The following is a 23,763-nucleotide window of genomic DNA, read 5'->3' on the forward strand; positions in this document are numbered from 1 at the left end:
AAAAGATAAATAAATAACAATCATCTTAAAATATTCAATTAGTTTTGCTCAATATGAAAAATATTCTGTTTTTATTAGGTTGTAGAAGCATTATTTTATTCAATGTTTAAGTACAATGTAATTTTAAAAAATAAATTGACTGAATTTTAAACAATAAACAAAAATATCTACCTCATTATTTTCAGTCAATGCGAATTTTCACTAATTTAGAACTCTATATTAGCATTTTAATATTTGGGGAATTTTTGGAAACACACACCATTATATAAAACTGTCTTATAGACCTTGGAAATAAGCAAGTTTAATAATGGTTCATAAAACTTTACAAATCTTCCTAAACTGTTTTCTAATACAATGAAAATTATAAAGAGATTTTGATTTTTAATCCAAATTTCAATTATTTTACAATCAATTTGAAATATAAGTAAATATAATTTACTCATAATTCTCCTTTTGAGGATTAACATTCATGACAATTGCTACAACTGAAAACACACACACGCGCACACACACAACTAGAAGAGACTATCTGGCGAGTTCTGTTTTAAAAATACTAATGAACTAATAATTAAGTTGGAATCATGATTTAAAATCAGTATGACTTAGAAAATATTATTATATAAAAATTCAAGGAAAGGACATTATCACGGTCAGCTTATCATTGTTAGCAGTAATGTCTCTTGTACAAATTTACAAATTACATTTCCAAACTGACAATCTGTTTTAACTACTTTGCTCATTAGCCCATGAGTATGTTGGTTGATCTTGAAACATGATAAATAGTACCTACATATACCCTAAAGAGCGGAAGTTCTCATGATTAAATGTTGTTATTTTTAAACACCTTTTTAGAACATCAATACCTCATTTTATCTTCATCATTAGGGAATAAACACAATACAATATGTAAACTTTTCATTCACATCTTAAAGAACTGATAGGTTAAAAAAATTAAACCAGTTTTTGATAGAATGGGTCCCAAAATGGTTTAATGTACTGCTTAGTAAAATTCTACCCCCTGGGACCAACCCCCAAACTTCTTGGGGGAAGATTCAGGGTCAACACTATGAATATCAAATATAATAATTGACTGTAACAAAGTAGTGACCTCAGGAATTTCTTATGTGTGACAAATGTGTATTTTACAGTTGCTACTTCTGTAGCTATTGATCCTTCCTCACAACTTCATATTATTTTAGGTTCCAGAAATTCTGTCCCTCTGGTGCTTCAATCTATTGTCCTAAGCTTGTTTTTAAAAATTAGCATATGTAATCTTCACATTATTCTGGCTCAAAGATAGCTCCACCCTTTTCCTGTAGCTTAAAATAAATTTTTCCTTTTTTTTTTTTCCCTTTCTTTTTTAGTGAAAGGAGGAGAGATGGGTTTGGTACTGTGAAGACTTGCTTCAGAGTTGCTAGATATTTCCTGATGCATAAAGTTGTTAAAGGAATGGTATCATATTGAGGACAGCAGTTAACTCTTCCAGCTGAGACCAGAAAGGATAATATAATTTGCTGATAGTTACCAGGCATTTGCTGTTTTATGGACATAAATAAAATATTTAATCTACTTTACAAAGTTATATTAACTAAAGTATACACCAGGGTATATGAAATAATTTGCAACAAAAATTTCACTAAAATTTCTTAATATTTCCCTTAGCAAATATTGTACATTTGTTAGAGTACCTGATACTTGTTTAGTAATACAGGACAAGGTGTTATAAAACAAAACACACAGCTGGGAAGCATTTTATTTTTTTCTACTTCATATAACATTATTCAAGACCACAAGATTTTAAAGGTCTCTTTCCAGCAACTTTTATGACTTAGGAGTACCACTTAAAAATATTTCTGATGCTATAAATATTACTATTTCTCTACATATTGACAATTTTAATAATGCCATATCCATTATACCTCCTGCTCCTTTGGTCAGAAAGATAAACATAAATTGAAATCAGATATTTAGGCATTCAAAAATAGTTTTTCAAAGCATACCCAAGCAAACCAAATCTACAGCAGCAACTGTTAAAAAATTAGTTTTAGTTGTTATTAGGACTCTTAACAAGGACATACTGAAGCATGTATGAGATTTTTAAAATTATACACAATTCAAAAAACAAATCTGAATTTATAAATAAAAGATTAATGGCCAAATTAAAGAAAGGTTAAGCATCAGATTGAAAATATCTCAATTTTTAGGCTATTCAGAAATATATTTTGTGAATAAAAAGAATAATTTCATAAATATATACGTATAAATATAAATATATATCTACAGGATCTGCAATGCAGGAGAAAACCCTTCAAAGAAAAAATTGCGCTTTTAGATTATTAGGATGCTGCCATATTTACCCTTTGAATGAAATATAATTACCATTCCAGGTGCTTTTGGCACAAGTTTTTAGGTGAATATTGACACAATCTTAAAAACACAATGCTTTTAAATTTTATTCACTGGAATATGAAGAATCAAACAGAATTCAGAATTCTGACCAAAAAAAAAAAAAATCCAGATAACTGCAAATAATTAAATACAAAAAAATGTTGTTTTAAAAAGACTTTCAACCTGCCTTTACATGTGGAACATGTAAAATTTTACCAGCAACAGGATTTCTTCAATCCCCTTAGCAAGAGTTCCCAGCCTACACACACAAATGTAACATGTCTTTTTCTACTCATATATGACTTAGATCACACCCCAGTATATAAGGACAAAAAATAAATGTATAGTAAAAAGATTGGATAAATCAGGAGAGGCTTTTTGGTCTTGAATTCTTCACCCACTAACAATGAAGCAGCACTGTAGGCAGCCCAAAACACACCAAACAGCTTTAAAAAAACAAACAAAAAAGACAAAAGGCAGCATATTAGCAAGTCAATTAACATTCTGGGTATCAGACAGTAAAATAACATTCACAATAGTTTCTTAAAACAACCCTGACAACCAATTGTGGTAAACAGTAAAACTTAATGTTTAAGATTATTATTAAGAATGTTTATCCTTGCTTTGTTCCTTGACGTATGCAAATGAAGCCTTTTGTTATCACACTTGTCTAATCCTAGGAATGACTTGGAGTGCCTATTAAAAAGAGAATCCGGGGATTCACTCTAGCTTGCTAAATCAAAATCAGGGAAGGGTTTTGTTAATTAGTCTTTTTAACAGTGTCCCTGGTGATTTAAGATAAGGCAAGTTTTGGCTAACTGAAAGAAATTTGGCCAACTGAAAGAAATGTGCTGAAAGAAAATTAATTTCATTATAAAGTAAACTTTTTCCTGTTTTTTCTTCTAAGAAGTAGGAAAACAGACTAAGTGAAAATTTTACACAATGTTTATGAAATAGAACAGCATTTTCCCAGAAATAGGTAAAAGTATGGGGTTAAATAAAAAGGAGAAAAAAATAACAGTTTGGTCAAGAGTTTAATTAAATACAATGTACTGTGGTTTTCAGATTATACGTGTACCAAATTTTAAGTTATTTCCACTGGAAACTTATAGAACACTTACTGGTGTAGTTGCAAATGGCATTTTATAGAATAAAATTAAAGGAAGAACTTCAAGGGTAGAAATCAGAGAAACTATGACAGAAAAGGACTTGGCACAGGGCAGGATATCTCAGCCTTGTACTACTGACATTTTGGAGCTGGATAATTGTTATGGGAAGCTGACCTGTGCATGACAGGATTTTTAGCAGAATCCCTGCCCTCGACCCATGACATACTAGTAAGATTCCACTCCCAACATCGTTTGTGACACCCCGTATGTCTCCAGACATTGCCAAATGTCCTTGGGAGGCAAAATCGTCCTTGAGAACCACTGGTAGAGAGGTCAAAAATAAATACCGACAGTCTGAAAATGTATTTGAGATGGTCCGGTTTTCTACTGTTCTTTTTAAACTAAAACAAAAAGCTACAAAATATTTTAGACTTTCAGAAAAGTATAGGGAAATATATGAAATAAGATTATGATCAAATTGCATTTGTATGTCATACATTTTTTTTTTGTTATAAGTAAATAGTTAAAGATTGGTAAGAATTACAGAGATTTAATGTTAAAAAAATAATGCTTGTAGATTAAACTGTATTCTAATGAGATTTCAATGATAAGAGTTTTGCAACATATTTCTCCATAAATCTTGGACTTGGAAACAAACATACAATGGCTCATTACAAACAGAAGATTAAACAATTAGGAAAAAAAAACTGGGGAAAGAAAAATCTGAAGTTTAAAACAATTGTATCCTAAAATTTTAATGACAAAAGACTTTCTGGTTCATAATAATACATTCATAAATTGCATAAAGAATGCTAAACACCAACTTTCAATTGAACTTGATTACTAAAAGTGACCAGAAGACACACAGTTTTAGCAATTTTGGGAGTAGTCTTAGAAGTATTCAAACAGGCTTTAACCCAAGTTAAAACAACACACAAACAAGAAAGATCCTGAATGATTCAATAAAGTGGTATGTTCACTAAAGCTAGATAATTACATGTCAGCAATGGAGCTAGCTTCTGTACTGTAAGACTTTTAAATTAAGTGCTGATAATGCCAATTAAAAAAAAAAGATTTCAGGATTAGAAGGCAGAGAGAAGAATGATCTGGTACTTGGTCTCTAAAGTGATCAAGTAGTTCTAATATACAAAGATGTTCTCAAAATATTCTTTTATAATATTTGTAATAACAACTACTAATTGAGTGTCTTCTCTGTGCCAAGCATAAATACTTTACCATTTTGATAATGAACCCTAAAAAACAGTTGTCAAGATTCCCAATTTGCAGAGGAGGATAAGAAAAGGTATCGCCCCAAGCGGGTAGCAAATAAGTGGAAGAACCAGAATTCGAATTTAGAACTAACTGGTTCCAAAATCTCTACTCTTCTCAATACCTAATACTTATATCTCATTATTACCCTGTAGTTAACCAATTCTAAAAGGAATCTTTTCTCCCATATATTAGAATTAGTAAGGGACTTTAAATAAAACCAAATGTCATAAAAATTAATTGGCTGTACTTAAAAACAAATACTTTAATGTGAAGGCTACATAATGGCAGTTCTGAAAGTGGTAGTCTTAAGAAGTTCTGTATTTTTGGGGCACCTAGGTGGCTCAGTCAGTTAAGCGTCTGACTTCGGCTCAGGTCACAATCTCACGGTTCATTGAATTCAAGCCCCGCAACAGGCTCTGTGCTGACAGCACGGAGACTGGAGCCCACTTCAAGTGGCTCTCTGCCCCTCCTCTGCCCCTGCTCACATTCTCTCAAAAATAAACATTAAAAAAAAAAGATAAAAGTTCTATATTTTCTCATAAAGAAAAAAAATTACATTCATTGTGTAATATAAATACATGTGCTAAGCATTTATTTCCCAAAGTTATTCAAAATTTAGGTTATCTTACTACTTATTAATACTTAATATTATCCGTAAATGTTTAAGATGCATTTATGTTAATGTAAATTTAACACAGCATAAAGAAGTGCTGATCTCTGCAACATAGAAAAGCCAATTTATTACAACCATGTCTTTCATATTTGATAAGGGAGTTATTATTCAAATAGGAGTACCAGTTATTAAATAAATGTCTGGTAAAATCTTAAATATAAGTCATCCACAAAATCTAAGTCCTATGAAGTTGTATTATAAACACAGAGAAGAGGCATTTGCAGCTACGGGGATGGAACTAGAGGGTATTATGCGAAGTAAAATTAGTCAGAGAAACACAAATATTGTAGGACCTCACTCATATGAGGAATTTAAGATACAAAACAGATGAGCATAAGGGAAGGGAAGCAAAAATAATATAAAAACAGGGAGGGACACAAAACATAAAAGACTCAAATACAGAGAACAGAGGGTTGCTGGAGGGATTGCAGGAGAGAGGATGGTCTAAATTGGTAAGGGGCATTAAGGAATCTACTCCTGAAATCATTGTTGCACCATATGCTAACTAACTTGGATGTAAATTAAACAATAAATAAAAATAAATAAAAATAAATAAAGGTTATGGAAAAGACCAAAAACAAACAAACAAACAAACACAGAGAAGAAAAATTCAACATTAAAAAATTTATCTGAGGGGTGCCTGGGTGGCTTGGTCGGTTAAGCGTCTGACTTCAGCTCAGGTTATGATCTCACGGTCCATGAGTTCGAGCCCCACGTCGGGCTCTGTGCTGACAGCTCAGAGCCTGGAGCCTGTTTCAGATTCTGTGTCTCCCTCTCTCTCTGCCCCTCCCCTGTTCATGCTTTGTCTCTCTCTGTCTCAAAAATAAATAAACGTTAAAAAAAAAATTTTTTTTTAATAAAAAATTTATCTGAGTGTAATATCCTGTACCCTGATTTGCTCTTTGTTCTTTACTCCTCTCTAGACATACATTATAATTTCTGGTGATTAAAATGAGAAAATAAAAGAAACACAATCAATGACTAAGATCACTGTTCCAAACACAAATGTTTGATAGGTACAGACTACAATATTCTGAGGCAGAGAACTAGTATACTTTTGTTATTGGAAAATAGTTAATTTTTATGATATACACTACTTACTTTTATAAGTGTAGATACCACTTCAAATGATCCAACCACCAGAAGTATAGGGGCTATAACAATGAGAGGAAGTAGTGAATATCCTATAACTCCAAGAACTTGGCCATATGCAACCTGTGAATTTTCAAAATTTTAAATAAATATCATAGAAATCAAGGTAAATTATTTTAATTACTATTGAACATCACATATTTATTGTTGTACTTTCATAAATGTGAGATTTAAGAAGAAATCAACAAGTATTCAGGGCATCTGGGTGGTTCAGTTGGCTGAGCACCTGACTCTTGATTTCCGCTCAAGTCATAATCCCAGAGTCATGGGATCACACCCTACACTGGGCTCTGCGCTGAATGTGGAGGCTGCTTAGGAATATCTCTCTCTCTCTCTCTCTCTCTCTCTCTCTCTCCTCTCTTCTCTCTCTCTCTCTCTCCCCCTGCCCCCAACCCTTTCCTCCCCAGCTCGTGCTCTCTTTCTAAAAAGATAAATCTTAAAAAAAAAAAGAAATCATGAAGTATCATATGCCTTATATTTCAAATTATCATATAACCCACTATGTTCCTACAGTCTTATCAATCTACTACTGTTTCAATTATCATCAATTTTCTGATACCCAAATCTACATTTCAAGCCTTCTCTCTTTTGAGACTTATATATCCAATTATCTTCACTACAACTACAGTATACTTTGTCACTACTTTCCTTAAAGTTGTAGAAGGATTATTTTTATTTTAAATTTTTTTATTCATTTATTTTGAGAGAGAGAGAGAGAGCACAAGCAGGGAAAGGCATAGAGAGAGGGAGACAGAGAATCCCAAGCAGGTTCTGCTGTCTGTACAGCAGCCCAATGTGGGGCTGGGACCCACAAACCATGAGATCATGACCTAAGCCAAAATCAAGAGTTGGAGGTTTAACTCACCCAGGCACCCCAGAAGGATTACTTAAAGGGATCACAACCATCTTAATTCAAGCAAAAAATTCAAGGTCTAGAAAGCTACATGTGGTAATTGCAGACTAAAAGGGAAGGGAGGGCAGGAAGAAGAGACTGAAGGAAAAAATATTTTTTAGTGGCTACTGTGTGTCAAGCTCTATGATAGATCAAGACAGATCAAATGCAGCAACAATCCTTTAAGTAGGTATTACTGCCTCCATTATGAAGAAACTGATTTTTAGAGAGACAAAGTGCTTTGTTCAGGAAAGCAAAGTTGGTAGGAGAAAAGAGTTCAAATTAAGATCCAGGTCTCTTAACTCCTACATCAACAATTCCAAATTATCAAAGCATTTAGTGATATCTTTTTTCATATAAATATTACATGGCATTGTGTTAAAACATAACAAATAATATGTGAACAAATATAATTTTAAATCTCCATTAGAATTATTTTATATTTCCATATGCAGAGTGAAAAATTTCACAGATAAATGTTATTCTAAATTTATTTAAGGGTTTTAGGTTAAGATAATGGATTGAGCACATATATCTAGTATCATTCCCTCTTGAAACTATACTAAAAGGGGAACAACTTTTTTTTTAAAGAGGCATAAAAAATGGAAACTAAACCACAAAATGATCATGCATTTTGAGAACACTGCACATGCCTGGGAGAAACTAAGTAGCAGAAAAATACATAGAGGCCATATAGGTTGCTCACTAGGGAAAGGAGAACTGATCCCTAAGTGACACATTAAAAATGTATAAATATGAAGGCACACCTCAGCACTCACCACAAGAAGTGATAACTAAAGGCTCAGTGAGCTCTGGATGAAACCCCTGAGCATTCTCAGAATACAGATAATGCAGATCAAGTTCATTCTCATTACTCACATACCTTACACTATTGTCAGTAATGTAAGCCCCAATGTATATATGAAATCATGAATAAAACAGGAAAAAAAAATAACACTATCAAAAGAACCAGCAACAAAAGTCTGATCCTAAACTCTGTAAGTTTAGATCAGACACATGAAATAAAGAGAATAAGTGTAATGACAAAAAAGCCATTTACAAGAATCAAAGTATTATTTTGTATAAGATAACTGTATAGTTTTGGAGAAAATAAAGTTTGATGAAAGTTATTTCCTCATCTTTATAGTAATTGTCAGTTGTGACACTTTATGAATGATGGTATTTTCATATAATTCTTTGTGGCCTGCATGGTATATAGATAACTATATATTCTATATCACAAAATACAATGTTTTATTTCATTAATAATAGAATTTTCTTCAAAAAAGAGGCTTAAACAGAAGAACAGAAGATGGGACAACAGCAACATAATTTTGGAAGCTGGAAAGCAGATAAACAAGAGCTAAGTAACACGGCAGATCTTTCTACCAAATGTGACAAAAGAGCTCAAGATCTCTACATTTAGCAATCAATCTCATTTAGTACACTGAATCACTTCTCTGCCTGGCATCCCCTCTGCTTTACTCTCTCCACAGAATAAACTACTAGGAAAAAAAAAAAAGAATAAACTGTCAGAATTCCTAGGTTTAAAGTAATTCACAAAGTCTTATTTAATGGGGTAGCAATTCTAAAGGTGTGGCTAATGGGCTCCTGAGGGTCCCAGCAACTCTTCCAGAAGAATGGAAGGTCAAAACAATTTCATTTCTTTTCTTTTCTATTCTTTTCTTCCCTTCCCTTCTTTCCTTTCCTTCTTCCCTTCCCTTCTTTCCCTTCCTTCTTCCCCTCCCTGTTAATTTTTATTTATTTATTTTGAGAGAGAGAGAGAGCGTGAGCAGGAGAGGGGCAAAGAGAGGGAGAAAAAGAATCCTAAGCAGGCTCTGCACTGTTAGTGCAGAGCCTGATGCGGGGCTTGATCCCATGAACTATGAGATCATGACTTGAGCCAAAACTGAGTCAGATGCCTAACTGACTGAGCCACGCAGGTGCCCCGATAAAATTCTATCCTTAAGCAAAAATTAGAATTTTGGAAAAGTTGTGTCTACCACTGTAAGGTTAACAGTTTTCTAACAGGTGATATTAAAGAATGTGATTTTCTGTTAGTGTACAGTAAGATGTGTCAACATTTAGAAGATCAGCAAAACCCAGTGAACCAGTATTTTCCAAATGATCACGCATGGGTAAAAAGATTCACCCAAAGTGACTTTTAATGAGACAGAATATGAAAAGTTCATTAAAAGGGTTTGAGATTCCTTATTGCAACAAACCTTTAAGAAACTACTACTTGTTGAACGTAGGTGTAGGATCAGAGAAGAATAGCCACAATCATCTGAAAAAGCTACTAAAATACTCTTCCTTTCCTGGGCGCCAGTGTCTGACTCTGGATCTTGACTCAGGTCATGATCGCACGGTTTGTGAGTTCGAGCCCCACATCAGGCTCTGCACTGACAGGGTGGATCCTGCTTGGGATTCCATGTCTCCCTCTTTCTCTGCATCTCCCCCACTCACCATCTTTCCCTCTCTCTCAAAAATAAACATTTATTAAAAATAAATACATAAAATAAAACTCTTCCGTTTCCAATTAAATATCTGTTTAAGGCCTTATTTTTTTCATATACTTTAACCAAAACAATGTTATCAGAACAGACTGAATGCAGAAAGCAGATAGGAGAATCCAGCCTCCACTAAGCCAGATATTAAAGCTACTTACACAAATGTAAAATAATGCCACTCATCACTTTTTTGTTTTGAAAAAGATTTTTTGCTACAAAACATGTTATTTATGTTAAAATGTATTTGGCTTTACTTTTAAATGAACAAAAATATATATTTAAAATTTTTATTTTAATTTCTAACATGGTAAGTACTGATAAATATAACCCACATAAAGACATCTCTTTGGGACCTGAGACCAAAAAGTTTGAGAACTGCTGTACTAGAGAATAAATTATATGCTTCCCTGAAAAGCTGTAAATTACTTATGAGTGGTATGGGATCTTTTCTTTCATCTTCCTTTCTTGTAACATTTATTGAGCATGCACAATACTAACATGCTGATCATCTTAAAGGAAGTAGCATAACTTAAAAGCAATTCCACGACAAGAAATAGTTATGATGAATATATAGCTACTGATGATATCTACAATACCAAAAATAAAGCTTATGATAAAAAACAAAGGCTATTTTCAAAATTAACCACTTACTTCTCCACCAAGAACTCTGGCCAGTAAGAAAATTGTTAGGGAACCAAATATCCAAATAGTTATAATCCATGAGACCACCTTAAGGGAAAAAAAATTCATGCAATTAATAACTTTGTACCAAAAAATTGATTAATTTCCCAGGAAGTCAATTCTCTTCTAATACAAGACAGCTTGGTGTTTCCAATTTCAGGTTATAGAGTTTGAATTCCCAGTTATCCTTCCAAAACCTAGTAAGAATGCAATGTGTTAATACAATTTTACATCCAAACTGAAAATTTAGCAATGTTCAATTGCCTAAGGAAATCTCAGTATTTCAAGATCTATTATAAAATATTAATGCAAAAAAAGAACAAAGTGTTTACTTTGTAAACCTCTGGTTTACAGCATCTTGCAAGGAAGATTCATTACCAAAAGAAGTTATAGATCTTCTTGGGAGGTCTTTAAAATTTACATTAATTACATATGTATCTAAGTGATGGAATGTGGAAGACTTTCAGACAATTTTAACTCCTGAGACAATATAATAATGATACATGCCTCCACTTCTAAGTTTCATCTGCTTCGAGGTTCTAGAGATAATGAAGCCCCAAAAGCAAAATAAGCACAATTATTGCCCAGATCCTGGTTTCTAAATATCATTCCCTAATAAAAGGACGAGGATTCCTTTGATAAGTAATTGATTCTAGGGATGGAGCACGGAAGATAAAAGATAAGCCCAGAACATTCTGTAGAATTAGAAGGAAAGGAAATGTTCAAAAAAAGGATGGGAATATGTCTAAAGGACACAGAAGCTAACCTAAAGAAGCTCTCATTGGCTAAAGCAGGGATAACCTCAGCAATAAAATAAGTGACAATAGCACTGGATGATAATCCAGAAAAAAAAAAAAAAAAAAACAGAATACCAATTAACACATGTGGAAGGAATGAGGAAAACAGAAAACTACCATTCAGTAAACAAAAGTAATAATTGCTGCATGCAAGATCCATCTGTAGATACTAAAATTAGTGGGCTAACGTTTGATGAGAAACACGATGTCTGCATAGTCATCAAGTATGTCTACAAGATATTTATTAATTAAAAAAAGTAGGGACGCCTGGGTGGCTCAGTCAATTGAGCATCTGACTTCGGCTGAGATTATAATCTCACAGTTCGTGAGTTCAGGCCCCATGTTGGGCTCTGTGCTGACAGCTTGGAGCCTGGAGCATGCTTCGGATTCTATGTCTCCCTCTGTCTCTGCCCCTCCCCCGCTCATGCTCTGGGCTCTCTCTCTCAAAAATGAATAAAACATTTAAAAAATTATTTTTTTAAAAAAGGGAAAACAGCAACTTTACAGTGGAGGATTTAGGCACACACCACCTCATCACCTAACCAAACGACCAATGTTAATAGCACCAGTAATAAGATATATCAAGTGGTGCCTGAGTGGCTCAGTTGTTTCAGCATCTGACTTTTGATCTCAGCTCAAGTCATGACTTCATGGTTCATGGGACTGAACCCCACGTCAGGCTCTGCACTGAAAGCATGACGTCTGCTTGAGATTCTCTCTTCCCCTCTCTCTCTCTGCTCCTCCCCTTTTCACATGCTCTCTCTCTCTCCAAATACAAAAACTTGAAAAAAAAAGATACTCATATCACATACTCCTTGATAGTATACTGAGGTGGGCACAAAGTAGTATTCTTGCTAAAAATTTATGACCCCAATCTAGTCATGAGAAAATATCAGGCAAAACCAAATTGACCAACATTATATGGAGGTAGTAATCTGTTTTAAGCTTTAAAACCCTTTGCTCAGGGGCGCCTGGGTGGCTCAGTTGGTTAAGTGGCCAACTTCGGCTCAGGTCATGATCTCGCGGTCCGTGAGTTCGAGCCCTGCATCGGGCTCTGAGCTGATGGCTCAGAGCCTGGAGCCTGTTTCAGATTCTGTGTCTCCCTCTCTCTCTGACCCTCCCCCGTTCATGCTCTGTCTCTCTCTGTCTCAAAAATAAAATAAACGTTTAAAAAAAAATAAAAAAAAATAAAACCCTTTGTTCAAATCAAAGATTATACAAAATAGATAAAATTAGAGATGCTCTAGATGAATGATTAGTGGTAGGTAGTCGACCAGCGTCCCCACTCAACTTCTTCAATTCACCTTACACTTCCAACAGAATACATGATATAAACTACTGATCTAAGGTAAATATTAGTAAGGATCTTGCTATTGGGAGATTATTCTGGATTATCCAGATGAGAACTAAATGTAATCACAACTGTCCTTAATAAAAGGAGGCAGAGGGAGTTTTGACTACTGTAGAGAAGAAGTTAATGTGACCATGATAACAGAGATTGTAGTAATGCTGTCAGAAATCAAGGAACACTGACAGCCTCTGGAGTGGGAAGAGGCAATCAAAAGAATGTGCCCTGGAGTCTAGACAGGACCAGCCCTGCTGACATTTTAATCTTAGCTCCTTCGAACTTATTTTGGATTTCTGACTTCCAGAACTATAAAAGCATAAATTTTTACTGTTTTAAACCACAAAACTTGTGGAAATTTGTTATAGAAGCAACGAGAAGTGAATTCATTTCCGAATCATTTTGTGATGAAGTTATTTTTTATTCCTCTAACGCCTTAAACTAGGAATTAAGGAGTGATGTGTGTATGTTGTATTTTGATAATAAAGATAAAACCCCCGAGAGTAGAACAAAGTATTATATAAAAACAAATACTGTTGGAATCCTTGTCATTATTTATTAAAATAATTTTTCAAGTAAACTCTAGGCAATGTGGGGCTCAAACTTATGACCCCAAGATCAAGAGTCACATGTTCCACCAACAAAGCCAGCAAGGTACCCCTAAAATATTTATTTAAAAAAATGAATAAAAGGTAAGAACACATTATGAGTATTGTGTTTTAAACCCTTCATCCCGCGGGGAAAATCATAAAAGGCAAGGGCAGCTCTTTGGTCACTTCTAGTCACTATTCACTTCTGCTCAGCTGAGAGTAGTCCCATCTATTAACCCCAGTTGCCAAATACTAATACTTTCTATGTGAATGATGATGTAAAAGTATGGAAAGCATTAATCTAAGGTACTCCCTGCTTATTTAATTAAGAAGAGTTCTAGAGATGAACAATACAGAAATAATGGGTATAAGTAAAGCATTTCTCAAACATAACGTAGCATTACCCTTAATATTTGGCTATTTTTACTTTCAAACCTCTTAAAATATTTCATTTTGTATAAAGTAAGATATACTTACCCTAAACTGTCCATATAATGATATCATGGAAAAGAAAAGAACAACAGCCAGAGGGCCCCAAAAGTCAGGATTGTCTCTCACCACTTGTCTATTAAAACCAAGTGATGGCATTGGCATCAGAACACACCGGATTTTGTAGTAAATATCCTTTAGATCAATATCCAATTCCTCCCTATAATATAAAATAAAAGTTCTTAAAAGACACACACTTCTAAATACTCAGCTGCAACATAATTTTAAAAAAGTTTAAATATGAGGGTGTTGTCTCCATAGGTCAACAAAGCATTACATCTGAAGTACTGTATTTCACAGATTCCACAGATATTACATTTTATTTTATTTTATTTTATTTTTTCTTTTTTAAATTTTACATCCAAATTAGTTAGCATATAGCACAACAATGATTTCAGGAGTAGATTCCTTACTGCCTCTTACCCATTTAGCCCATCCCCCCCCCCCTCCAGGAACCCTCAGTTTGTTCTCCATATTTATGAGTCTCTTCTGTTTTGTCCCCCTCCCTATTTTTATATTATTTTTGTGTCCCTTCCCTTGTGTTCATCTGTTTTGTCTTTTTTTTAAATTTTTTTTTTAACATTTTATTTATTTCTGAGACAGGGAGAGACAGAGCATGAACAGGGGAGGGTCAGAGAGAAGAAGACACAGAATCTGAAACAGGCTCCAGGCTCTGAGCTGTCAGCACAGAGCCCGACGTGGGGCTCAAACTCACGGACTGCGAGATCATGACCTGAGCCGATGTTGGCCGCTTAACCGACTGAGCCACTCAGGCGCCCCTGTTTTGTATCTTAAAGTCCTCATATGAGTGAAGTCATATGATTTTTGTCTTTCTCTAATTTCATTTAGCATAACACCCTCCAGTTCCATCCACATAGTTGCAAATGGCAAGATTTCATCCTTTTTGATGGCTGAGTAATACTCCATTGTACATATATATACCAAATCTTCTTTATCCATTCATCCATCGATGGACATTTGGGCTCTTTCCATACTTTGGCTATTATTGATGGTGCTTCTATAAACATGGGGATGCATGTGTCCCTTCGAGACAACACAACTGTATCCCTTGGATAAATGCTAGGTAGTGCAATTGCTGGGTCACAGGGTAGTTCTATTTTTAGTTTTTTGAGGAACCTCCATACTGTTTTCCAGAGTGGCTGCACCAGCTTGCATTCCCAAGATAGTACATTTTCAACATTTCAACATCTCTAAAATTGGGATGCTTATCACAATTGCTGGTATCTTCCCTTAGCCTGGAGGGAAGCGAAGAGCTTCCAAGATCCTCCTTTCCATTTGCCAGTCTACTGGAGGAACTACTACTTTGGGACAACTTTAAAATCTTCTGCTTGAGCCCTTCTTGACTATATTAATAATTCAGACTGCAATCCTATATGATGTGGTGTGGGGTTTCCATTCTCAGGGAAAATTTTTCTTCCAATACCCCACCCATTGCCAATTTGAGATAAGCAAACATCCTTGCTGCCTCTTTATGTGTGGTGGGTTTTTTCTCATTTATTCTTACACTAAGAAGACAGCCCTTGGATATCTTAGCTTTATACTGTCTTACATAATTTTTCCTTCTTATTGATAAACATAAAATAACTGCATCTTAAAATCTATTGTCTTAAATTTGATGAAATATGGTATATTAAGAAACAGAATGTTTCAGCACTTAATCTACTAGTAATTACAGAGATTAACTTGATAATGCCTCAATTTTACAGAGCTACAGGTTCCTTCTCAAGTTGTTAAATTCTTTACTTTTTTTGCAAATGATAATCACTTAAAAAATTTCAAGTACCATGAAGAAAGTGAAAGACTCTCTGTAGTCCTTGTAGTGGTAGCTCTAGAATTTCTATATGGGAAAGATTTTAGAGTGATAACCTTTTTGGAAGTTTTAATTTGCCTTAAACTGAATTTCCACAGCAAGCACCCTGCTTTTTTACTTAAACTGCATGTTTACTTGAGATAGTTATAGGCCCAAGTAAGCCCTAACATTTGGAGTATACATGTGTGTGTTTGTGTGTGAGAGAGACAGAACCATAATTCATTCAATTTTAGCCATTCATTAGGTTAAAAATATTCTCCCATTATTTCAATATTTCTAATTATTAGTAAAATTGAAAAACAGCTAGAACCTTACATCAAAAAGGTTAAGATTTTCCATATTTGTCTTTAAATAACATGAAAGAATACAATAATCCCACAGGATAGTTCTAAAAGTCAAAAATACATATTACTATTTCTACATACAAGAGTGGCTTGTTATCTTCAGGATCATCATCTTCCACTTCCAAAAGCCAGCCATATCCTCTTTGTCTCAGAAATGTAGTAGCTGTAGATTCTTTAATAAAATCTCCACCAAGGTTTAATTTGACATCTGGGGATGCTATCGAACCACTAAGATCTTAGGAGAAGAGAGGACAAAATTATAAATCAAGGTAAAAATGTGTGAATCTTAACCAACAAGAGCATCATATTCAAGTAAAATACTTATCATTTTTTTAAAAATGTTTTAAATTTGTTTTATTTTTGAGAGAGAGAGAAAGGCAGAGAGATTGGGAGAGAGAATCCCAAACAGGCTCCACACTGTCAGTGCAGAGCCCAATGCAGGGCTTAAACTCCTAAACTGTGAGATCATGAGCTGAGTTGAAACCAAGAGTTGGATGCCTAACCCACTGAACCACCCAGTCACCCCTAAAATAACTATCATATGAAGATCTCTAACTACGAACATCTGCTATTACATACGATCCTCATATTTTATAGCTGATAAAAATCTAAAAACCATCTTTTATTTTACAACAAGAAAATGAAACATGAGAGAAGTGAAAACATAAAAGATTTTAAATAATTAGCTAGACTGGTAAAAAAAAATCTAGGATTGTAACAACTTTATATGGAAGATATATACAAAATATATGATATTTCCGATTCCTTTCATTATTACATATACTATGTTCTTCAGAACAAAGTGATTATATAAATTCTTTCTAAAGGCATTACACATATACAGAAAACCTTACACAAAATTTGCTAAAGAAAACTACAGATTCTTCTCTACATTTTTATGTATTATTCATACATCCTCTCATTTAAATCACCAAATAGCTAATGTTAAGTGCTTGGTTCTGGATAAATCTGACTAGTAAGAGATCCCCACTATTTCAGCTAATTCTTTTCTTTATATATTCATGTTATTCATCTTTAGTTTGGGCAACAATAAATGTGTTTTGGGTTTTTTTTGGTTTTGTTTTGTTTTTAGATCAGCTCTAAAAAGGAGTGAAGAGGGGTGCCTGGGTGGCTTAGCCGGTTGTAAGTCCAACTCTTAATTTCAGCTCAGGCCATGATTTCACAGTTCACAAGTTTGAACCCTACATCAGGCTTTGCAATGACAGCATGGAGTCTGCTTGAGATTCTCTCTCTTCCCTACCTGTACATGCCTGCTCTAAGTAAATAAATACAAATTTTAAAAATCATTTTTAAAAAAATAAAAGGAGTGAAGAGATTCAGTTATGGACCTTACAAAATAAATTCCATTCATAGTTTCAACTGTGCCTTAGAGATTACAGATAATCACACTTGTACAAACGCCCCATTTTCTGGTTGGGAAAAAATGAGAATAGTAAAGGACTTGAGGTCATACAGGAATTAAGAAAAAAAAAATCTGTAGGCACAGACAATATGCACTATTAAACAACCATCAATGCTGTTAACCAGAAGCCACATGACTGGAGTGGTACTTTAGAAAATAATCTTGGGGCGCCTGGGTGGCTCAGTTGGTTGAGCATCTGACTTCAGCTCAGGTCATGATCTCACAGTCTGTGAGTTCGAGCCCCACATCAGGCTCTGTGCTGACAACTCAGAGCCTGGAGCCTGCTTCGGATTCTGTGTCTGCCTCTCCCCTGCTCATGCTCTGTCTCTCTCTGTCTCAAAAATATATTAAAAAAACATTTAAAAAATTAAAAAAAAAAAGATCTTAAGATTCTCTCTCTCCCTCTGCCCCTCTCTCCTGCTTGTTCGCCCTTTCTCTAAAATAAATAAATAAATAAATACATACATACATACATACATACATACATACATTCTTTCCAGGTTTAACAGTATATGATTCTAAAGTTTTTATAAGGGAGTTTACTCAGCTATAAGTAAAATGCAAGGCCTTTTGTATTCACTGTCCTTCCCTACTTAGTTTACAAATAGTCCCTGTAAATGCTATCATAGATTCTTGTGATTAAAATATTCTCTGAAATTACTTTCTGCTTGTTTTAATCTAAGTAAAAAAAAAAAAAAAAAAAAAAAAAAAAAAAAAACTCCAAAGAGGTATAATTTAACTATAATTACATTTCACTAGGTACAAAGAATGCTTTTCTTGATTTAACAAGAGGAAGATTTTGATCAGGAAGTCATTAGTATGGCAGCGTCATTAAAGGTTTTAGAGTATGAGGCAGGAAAGGACCTTGACAACTGTTTCCTGGCCTCCAGAAAGGACTGCACTTAAAATTCTTAATCTAAACAAACAAAAGATATATAAATTATGGTGCAAAGAAATACTCTGATAAAGAGTCATATGGTTAGCAGTCTGTCATAGCATGGATGCCTGAACCTCAAAAAGACACCTTTAGCTTAAGATTTTGTAGTATTTTTCATTCCATTTTCATAAAGCAAGAAAAGATGACGAACATATGCAAGAATGCCAGCAATAGCAGTTTCACACGTCCCTTAGTGCCCCCAAAATATAATTAGGTGTAGGTACAAAAAGCAACAAGAAACGTCCAAAAAACTGGTAGTTAGCCTAACATGTTAGCAAGTTGACAAGAATGTCAGAAAATAACAAGATTCCCAACTACTCCAGGAGCACCGGTATCTTAAGTTAAACCAGAGTGAGAACCAGCTAGCTTGGTTGTCAACTCTAGGATAGGTATTATAAAATATTAATTTTAAATTATTTCTTACTATATATTTTATAATATTCTTATCATTTGCTAAATAAAAACATGTAAAGAGAATAAGTGGATTTAAAAGAAAATAATCTTTGAATAAAATCTACTGCAAAAGAAAATCTTAAAAATGTTTCCACTTCTATTTGCCTGAGAGTGAGGAAGATCAGTAAATTTCAAGTTTAACAGAAAGCCACCTGGAAAAACTACAGGACAAGATTTACTAGTAATTCTCCCTTCCTTTAAACGCCAAGTGTAGGGGCACCTGGGTGGCTCAGTCGGTTAAGCATTCAACTTTGACTCAAGTCATGATCTCACAGTTCCTGAGTTTGAGCCCCACATCGGGCCCTCTGCTGTCAGCACAGAGCCCACTTAGGATCCTCTATCCTCCCTTCTCTCTGCCCTTCCCCTGCTTGTGCTTTCTCTCTCAAAATAAACAAACTTAGAAAAAAAATAATAAACTCAAGTGTATCACTAGGTGAGGGATCTTTTCTCTGAATCTTCTCAGTCTAACAACTTCACTTGGAAAGATGAGTAAGAACTCAGTGCTGTAAGATAGTATACTCAGGATGAGATTTACTGTTCTGCTGCTAGATGAGTTCTAGATTTCTGAGAAAGAAGAATATCCTGCAATGAACAATATACATTTTGTTGATACTTTTTAACTTCTTATATGTGTGAAGAAGCTTTTTCTTATTTAACAAGCAACAAGAATGAGGATAAAAACCACCGCATTTCATTGGAAAATAAAATCCATGTGTGCTTAAATCTAAAACAGAATTGTATATTTGTGCAGCACAACAAAACAATCACATGTTTGGGGTGCCTGGGTGGATCAGTGGGTTAAGCGTCAGACTTCGGCTTAGGTCATGGTCTCGTGGTTTCTGAGTTTGAGCCCCATATCCAGCTCTGCTTCAGATTCTGTGTCCCTCTCTCTCTCTACCCCTTCCCCACTCACACTCTGTCTCTCTCTCAAAAATAAACAAACATTAAAATAAATAAAAATAAATTTAAAAAACAAGCACATTTCACACTGAAAGGATAAAGTCCATTCTTCCATCTTAGTTATAAAAACATTTTGGGTGCTTTGGTGGCTCAGTCAGTTGGCATCTGGCTCTTAGTTTCCACTCAGGTCATGATCTCACACTTCATGGGTTCCAGCCCCACAATGGGCTCTGAGCTGATGGTGCAGAGCCTTCTTGGGATTCTCTCTCTCTCCCCCCCACCCCCCCATCTCTGCCTGTCCCCTGCTCATGCTCTCTCTCTCTCAATAAATATAAATTTAAAAACTTTTAAAATTTACTTAAGAAAACATTTTAATGCTTGCATAGATCAAAGAAAGAGATCAAGAAACCAATGCAAGTACATAATGATTGCTAGATTCACATTACAGTTTGATGTTATTCCGTAAGAAAAAATTTTAAAGCCTCTTATAAAACTGTATCTTAGGTTATATTCTTATTCATAGTATTTTGATTTATGGTTTTAATAGCCTTACTATTCGATATTGTAAATTTTTTATATCGTACATATTAATCAAAATCAATTAAATCAGGGCTACTGACTGCCTCAGTTGGAAAAGCATGTAATTCTTGATCTCAGGGTCATGAGTTTGAATCCCACAATGGGTGCAGGGATTACTCAAAAAAATAAACTTAAAAAAAATCAATTAAATCTCCTGAACCTACCTTTGGAAAAATTAAATCTCATTTTGGCATAAACATTATTTAACAGAAATTTCTTTTGTTTGCCTTATGAGTCTTTTAACTGAACTTTTTATTCTGAAATAATTGTAGATTCACAGGAAGTTGCAAAAATAATACAGAAAGGTTACATGTACCCTTCATCAAGCTTCCTCTAATGGTACCATGTCATAGAACTATCAAAACCAGGACACTGACATTGGTATAGTCTGCAGACCTTATTCAGGTTTTACCAGTTTTATATGCACATATTCGTGTATTGTATATACTTCTGTGCAATTTTATCACCTTTGTAGATGTATATAATACCTTATGAATTTAAAATATATGAAAATAAATAGTTTAATTATTTTAAATGGTAAACTTTGCTTGACCACCTTTTTTCTCCCCATGAATGGCTGGCTAAAAAGTCATTTTCAGGACAGCAACATGCAGAAGGTTGAAACCAGACCACTTTCTCACACCATTCACAAAAATAAACTCAAAATGGATAAAGGACCTAAATGTGAGACAGGAAACCATCAAAACCTTAGAGGAGAAAGCAGGAAAAGACCTCTCTGACCTCAGCCGTAGCAGTCTCTTACTCGACACATCCCCAAAGGCAAGGGAATTAAAAGCAAAAGTGAATTACTGGGACCTTATGAAGATAAAAAGCTTCTGCACAGCAAAGGAAACAACCAACAAAACTAAAAGGCAACCAACCGAATGGGAAAAGATATTTGCAAATGACATATCGGACAAAGGGCTAGTATCTAAAATCTATAAAGAGCTCACCAAACTCCACACCCGGAAAAACAAATAACCCAGTGAAGAAATGGGCAGAAAACATGAATAGACACTTCTCTAAAGAAGACATCCAGATGGCCAACAGGCACATGAAAAGATGTTCAACGTCGCTCCTTATCAGGGAAATACAAATCAAAACCACACTCAGGTATCACCTCACGCCAGTCAGAGTGGCCAAAATGAACAAATCAGGAGACTATAGATGCTGGAGAGGATGTGGAGAAACGGGAACCCTCTTGCACTGTTGGTGGGAATGCAAATTGGTGCAGCCGCTCTGGAAAACAGTGTGGAGGTTCCTCAGAAAATTAAAAATAGACCTACCCTATGACCCAGCAATAGCACTGCTAGGAATTTATCCAAGGGATACAGGAGTACTGATGCATAGGGGCACTTGTACCCCAATGTTCATAGCAGCACTCTCAACAATAGCCAATTATGGAAAGAGCCTAAATGTCCATCAACTGATGAATAGATAAAGAAATTGTGGTTTATATACACAATGGAGTACTACGTGGCAATGAGAAAAAATGAAATATGGCCTTTTGTAGCAACGTGGATGGAACTGGAGAGTGTGATGCTAAGTGAAATAAGCCATACAGAGAAAGACAGATACCATATGGTTTCACTCTTATGTGGATCCTGAGAAACTTAACAGGAACCCATGGGGGAGGGGAAGGAAAAAAAAAAAAAGAGGTTAGAGTGGGAGAGAGCCAAAGCATCTAAGAGACTGTTAAAAACTGAGAACAAACTGAGGGTTGATGGGGGGTGGGAGGGAGGGGAGGGTGGGTGATGGGTATTGAGGAGGGCACCTTTTGGGATGAGCACTGGGTGTTGTATGGAAACCAATTTGTCAATAAATTTCATAAATAAATAAATAAATAAATGAATGAATGAATGAATGAATAAATAAATAAATAAATAAACAAAGTCATTTTCAGAGCACCTGGGTGGCTCATTCATTTAAGGATTTGACTTCAGCTTAAGTCATGATCTCACAGTTTGTGGGTTCAAGCCCCGCGTTGGGCTCTGTGCTAACAGCTCAGAGTCTGAAGCCTGTTTCGGATTCTGTGTCTCCCTCTCTCCGTCTCTGCCCCTCCCTGACTCATTCTCTAGGTCTCAAAAATAAATAAATGTTTAAAAATGTTTTCAATAAAATAAATTTAAAAAATTTTTAAGAAGTCAGTTTCAACTTTATTAATATTTTAACGTTTACCTTATTTCTGACAGAGAGAGAGAAAGAGAGACAGAACATGAGCAGTGGAGGGGCAGAGAGGAGACACAGAATCCAAAGCAGGCTCCAGGCTCTGAGCTGTCAGCACAGAGTCCAACACGGGGCTCAAAGTCACAAACCGTGAGATCATGACCTGAGCCAAAGTCGGCCGCTTAACCAACTGAGCCACCCAGGTGACCCTCAACTTTCAAACAGGGAAGAGAAGCTATTCTTGCACACCCATTATATGCCATGTATTACACTTCATTAGCCTATTGTATACTTGTGATAATATCTACGTGGATATGATTTTTTTTGTTAAAGTAGAAAGTTTTTAGAAAAAAGAAACTAACAATTCCTTTGTCTACACTACTAACTTGTATCAAACTTAATATCCTTTCTGGGGAGGGGGATCTTCACACAAAGAGTAGGCTAAACGTTTGGCCACCTTGACAAAAAATTATCATTTACTCATGGGCTCCTGGGTGGCTAGTTGGTTAAGTGTCCGACTCTTGGTTTCAACTCGGGTCATGATCTCACAGTATGTGAGCTTAAGCCCCACGTCGAGGTCTATGCTGACAGCGAGGAGCCTGCTTGGGATTCTCTCTCCCCACCTCTCTCTGCCCCTCCCCTGCTCACACTGCCTCTGTCTCTCTCAAATAAATATATAAATAAACTAAAAGAATTATCATTTACTCAAAAGAACACTGATAATTATTGGATTATTATGGCTACAACTTAGTGATTACAATACTGTACTGTAAGTTGTAGATACTATGATTCCTATATAGGAGTGTCTTAGCCTGTTCAGGCTGCCATAACAAAAAGACCATAGTCTGGGTGCCTTATAAACAATAGAAATGGATTTCTCACAATTCTAGAGGCTGGAAGTCTAAGATCAGGGTGCCAACAGAATCAAGTAAGGGCTCTCTTCTGCCTTACAGACTTTTCCTTGTACCCACATACAGGAGTAGGGAGTAATAGGGAGCTCTGTGGAATCTTTTATTAACAGCACTATTCCCATTTATCAGGGTTCCACCATTATAACCTAAGTACCTTCCCCAAATCCCCACCTAATACTATTACATTGGGCATTAGGATTTCAATATAATGAATTTTAGGGAGACCCAAACATTCAGACCATAACTGGGGGTAAGAAGACTGAAGAAGGCTGAGCTCAAAAAGCAAAAATTGAGCCCAGTCTTCTTATATCAACTTATATA

The 23,763-nt window shown here is 35.1% G+C and overlaps 1 protein-coding gene across 1 annotated transcript in view; it reads right to left on the reverse strand.

The window, feature by feature from the left end:
- Positions 1–1,292: 1,292 nt before the first annotated feature.
- YIPF4 (Yip1 domain family member 4) overlaps positions 1,293–23,763 on the reverse strand; it is a 30,901-nt gene continuing 8,430 nt past the window's right edge. Inside the window, exons 2-6 of the mRNA XM_043553246.1 lie at positions 16,155–16,308; positions 13,887–14,058; positions 10,648–10,725; positions 6,544–6,657; positions 1,293–2,834 (exon numbers count right to left, since the gene is read on the reverse strand). Coding sequence (XP_043409181.1) covers positions 2,697–2,834; positions 6,544–6,657; positions 10,648–10,725; positions 13,887–14,058; positions 16,155–16,308 — 656 coding nt within the window. The 3' untranslated portion in view covers positions 1,293–2,696. The remainder of the gene's footprint in view (positions 2,835–6,543; positions 6,658–10,647; positions 10,726–13,886; positions 14,059–16,154; positions 16,309–23,763) is intronic.

Source organism: Prionailurus bengalensis, chromosome A3 (assembly GCF_016509475.1).
Source record: "Prionailurus bengalensis isolate Pbe53 chromosome A3, Fcat_Pben_1.1_paternal_pri, whole genome shotgun sequence".
NCBI lineage: Eukaryota > Metazoa > Chordata > Mammalia > Carnivora > Felidae > Prionailurus > Prionailurus bengalensis.